General features: G+C 43.7%; 1 protein-coding gene across 1 annotated transcript; it reads left to right on the top strand.

Annotated features, from left to right (window-relative positions):
• Positions 1-935: 935 nt before the first annotated feature.
• LOC113757170 lies at positions 936-1,449 on the top strand (the record flags this gene model as incomplete). The annotated part of the gene is made up of 1 exon (XM_027300579.1): positions 936-1,449. A coding segment is annotated over exon 1 (514 nt), but the record flags the coding sequence as incomplete, so codon positions are not given.
• Positions 1,450-3,896: the final 2,447 nt, after the last annotated feature.

Genomic DNA, 3,896 nt, shown 5'->3' with positions numbered 1-3,896 from the left:
AAAATAATGCAATCTCAAGTTATTTCACACCTCGCATCGAAATTTGCTTTCAAGCCTCAACTTTTCTTGAAAACACCCCACCTGACCTCATTACAAGAGCCCAAAGTCCTGGCTTTCGTCACTTGCTGCATTTCTACTTGAAATTTGTTAATCAATTGGCAAATGATGTCCATAATGCCTTCGCCTAATCTTATAAGGAAAGTGCATTTTACTGATGCCCGAAATTTTTAACTCACATTTCTGAGTCGATCATGGTCGAGATATTTCGTTGTTCTTTAGGTGAAAACCCGAAAGGGCGCCTCGAAAAAAAAAGGAAAAAGAAAGAAAAAAGAAGAAAAGAAAGGAAAAGAAAGAAAGAAAGAAAAGACAAAACAAAAACAAAAAAGGAGGGTGGGGGCAACTTTGGTGAAAATCCGAGAGGGCGCCAAGGCAGTTTTTCTCAACAGACGAGCACGAGACGGAACAGCTGGGGAACTGGTTCATTTGGATTTTTCCTCATTTTTGTGATACTTCTGCCAGTATCGAATTCCGAAGCGGATATATCCAAAGTCTTGAATATGATATTCGTTGGCCAAATTTGTATTGTTCTTTACAAATATCCTTTCGCAAAATGTATGTTCATAAACCTCTTGATTTTTTTTCGATTACTTGCGTTCGACTGCTTGTGGTTGTGTGTCTTCTTTTGCATACTCATTCTTGCCTGACATAGCAAATCATGTTGTATATATAATTGATTTTTATATTTTCATACATCACTCATTCTTTCACCATTGGATTCGAATGGATGATAAACTCTAAGGTTTGTGAAATACGTTGGATTCAATCATCTATTAAAATGGGTGAAATGCAACAAACTTGCTACACAGATTTGTAGATATGGCAAAGGGACCCCTCCCAAGTTTGGAAGAGGAGCCGGGGGAGGAAGGCAACCGGGGATGACACGAGGGACTCCGCCGAGGGGTGGTCACAATGGACGGGGCCCGCAGAGAAGCGTCTCACAAGGAAGTTCGGCCTCAGTTGCACGCGGACCCTGTGGATTTTGTGGGAAACCAAACCACACTGAGGACAACTGTTGGAGGAAAGAAAGGAAATGCTTGCGCTGCGGGAGTGCGGAGCATCAAATAGCTAACTGTCCGGTGTTACCTCGGGAGGCTAGAGTAACCACCCAGTCGTCGAAGGCTAACTCGGGACAGTCCAAGGTAGAAGGGACAAAGCCAAAGGTGCCAGCTCGGGTTTACTCCCTTGAGCAACAACAAGTCCCTGATTCCTCTGGGGTTGTAGAAGGTACGATCCCTGTTTTTCATCGTCTAGCTAGGATTTTGATCGACCCTGGTGCTACCCATTCCTTTGTTAACCCCAATTTTATGTGCGGCATTGATATAACCCCTGTTAGCTTGCCTTATGACTTAGAAGTTAGTACTCCTACGGGGGACCAACGTTTGATTACTGGTTTGATGTATACAAATTGCGAAATTTGGGTAGGAGAGAGGAAGCTTTTGGGGAATCTTATAAGTTTAGCTATTAAGGGGTACGACGTTATATTGGGTATGGACTGGCTAGCTAAGTACGATGCACAACTTGATTGTAAGAGAAAAGTAGTGGAATTTCGTATACCGGGGGAGGCAACCCTAAGGCTCGATATAAGGGGTAGTTTAGCCTCATCTGCATTGATTTCGGGTATTCGGGCTAGGAAATTTCTGTATAAAGGGGCCCAAGGGTTCCTAGCTTTTCTTATAAACACTCCTACTGATAAGTTGAGGGTTGAAGATGTGCCTGTAGTAAGTGAGTATCCGGATGTGTTTCCTGATGAATTAGTAACTTTACCTCCGGAGAGAGAGATAGAGTTTAAGATTGACCTGTTACCGGGGACATCACCTATCTCTAAGACCCCCTATCGAATGGCACCTGCTGAGCTCAAGGAGTTGAAATTACAGTTGCAAGACCTGTTGGAGCGTGGGTTTATTCAGGAGAGTGGATCTCCGTGGGGGGCTCCGGTACTATTTGTTAAGAAGAAGGATGGAACTTTAAGATTGTGTATCGATTATCGGGGATTAAACAATATGACCATTAAGAACAAATACCCACTTCCCCATATCGATGAACTGTTTGACCAGTTGCAAGGCGCGGTGGTCTTTTCAAAGTTAGATCTCCGACAGGGTTACTATCAGTTGCTTATTAAGAAAGAAGATGTACCCAAGACTGCTTTCAATTCTAGATATGGACATTTTGAGTTTGCAGTCATGCCCTTTGGGTTGACCAATGCCCCTGCCGCCTTTATGGATTTGATGCATCGGGTTTTCAAACCCTACCTGGACCGATTTGTTGTCGTGTTTATTGACGACATCTTGGTCTATTCTAAAACCCGTGAGGAACATGAGCAGCATTTGAAGCTAGTGTTACAAACCCTGAGAGATCATCGGCTATACGCCAAATTTAGTAAGTGTGAATTTTGGTTGGAGAAAATCTCTTTCTTGGGACATGTGATTTCAAAAGAAGGTATTACAGTGGATCCCGCGAAAGTAGAGGCAGTGGCTGAATGGAAGAGGCCAGAAAACCCCACTGAGATTCGCAGTTTCTTAGGGTTGGCTGGGTACTATAGACGCTTTATTAAAGACTTTTCCAAACTGGCTGGCCCTTTAACCGATTTAACGAAGAAAAATAGCCGTTTTGTGTGGGATACTAGGTGTGAAACCAGTTTTCAGGAGTTGAAACGAAGGTTAACTATGGCTCCTGTTTTGGCCTTGCCTAATGGGAAGGACAGTTTTACCGTTTATACCGATGCTTCGAGGGAAGGCTTGGGGTGCGTATTGATGCAGAACAAGAACGTGATTGCCTTTGCCTCTAGGAAACTAAAAACCCATGAACAAAACTACCCTACCCATGACTTGGAGTTAGCTGCTGTGGTCTTTGCTCTGAAAAAGTGGAGACACTATCTCTACGGGGTTACCTTTGAGGTTTATTCAGACCATAAGAGTCTTAAGTACCTTTTCTCCCAAAACGAGTTGAATATGAGGCAACGCCGGTGGATGGAACTCTTAGAAGATTATGACTGCACGATCAACTACCATCCTGGTAAGGCTAACGTAGTAGCGGACGCCTTAAGTCGGAAGGCTCAAGTAGCAGGGTTAATGGTCAAGGAGTGGGAAATGTTAGGAGCAGCTAGCGAGTGGAACCCTAGACTGGGATGCAAACAAATAACTTTTGGGAATATTCGGGTGACATCTGCTATTCTCGATCGAATTAAAGAAGCCCAAGAGAAGGATCCGATGGTACAAAAGTGGAAGGAAAAGGTGGAAAAGGAAGCACTACCTGACTTCAATTTGGGTCCTGAAGGGATTTTAAGGTATAGGAACCGAGTAGTGGTAGCCAATGATGAAAACCTGAAAAGAGAAATTTTAGAGGAAGCCCATCGATCGAAATACACGATCCATCCTGGTAGTAATAAGATGTACCAAGACTTGCGACGGTTGTACTGGTGGGATAAGATGAAGAGGGAGATTGCTCAATATATCCAAACCTGTCTGATTTGCCAGCAAGTCAAGGCTGAACACCAAAAACCCTCTGGACTGTTACAACCTCTTGAGATACCCGAATGGAAGTGGGAAAATATCACGATGGACTTTGTTTCTGGACTGCCAAGAACTCAAAAAGGACATGATGCCGTTTGGGTGATCGTTGATCGGTTAACCAAATCGGCCCATTTCTTACCTGTGAATGTGAAGGATTCCATGGACAAGTTGGCTCGGTTGTACCTGAATGAAATTGTGAGGTTGCATGGGGTTCCAGTGAGTATAGTTTCAGACCGAGATCCTCGTTTTGTATCGAGGTTTTGGCAAAAGTTTCAGGAGAACTTGGGGACCAAAATCAACCTTAGTACCACTTATCACCCCCAGACG

The sequence above is a fragment of the Coffea eugenioides genome, unplaced genomic scaffold, assembly GCF_003713205.1.
Source record: "Coffea eugenioides isolate CCC68of unplaced genomic scaffold, Ceug_1.0 ScVebR1_279;HRSCAF=926, whole genome shotgun sequence".
NCBI classification, from domain to species: Eukaryota; Viridiplantae; Streptophyta; class Magnoliopsida; order Gentianales; family Rubiaceae; genus Coffea; species Coffea eugenioides.
This window is presented reverse-complemented; position numbering and strand designations above follow the sequence as displayed.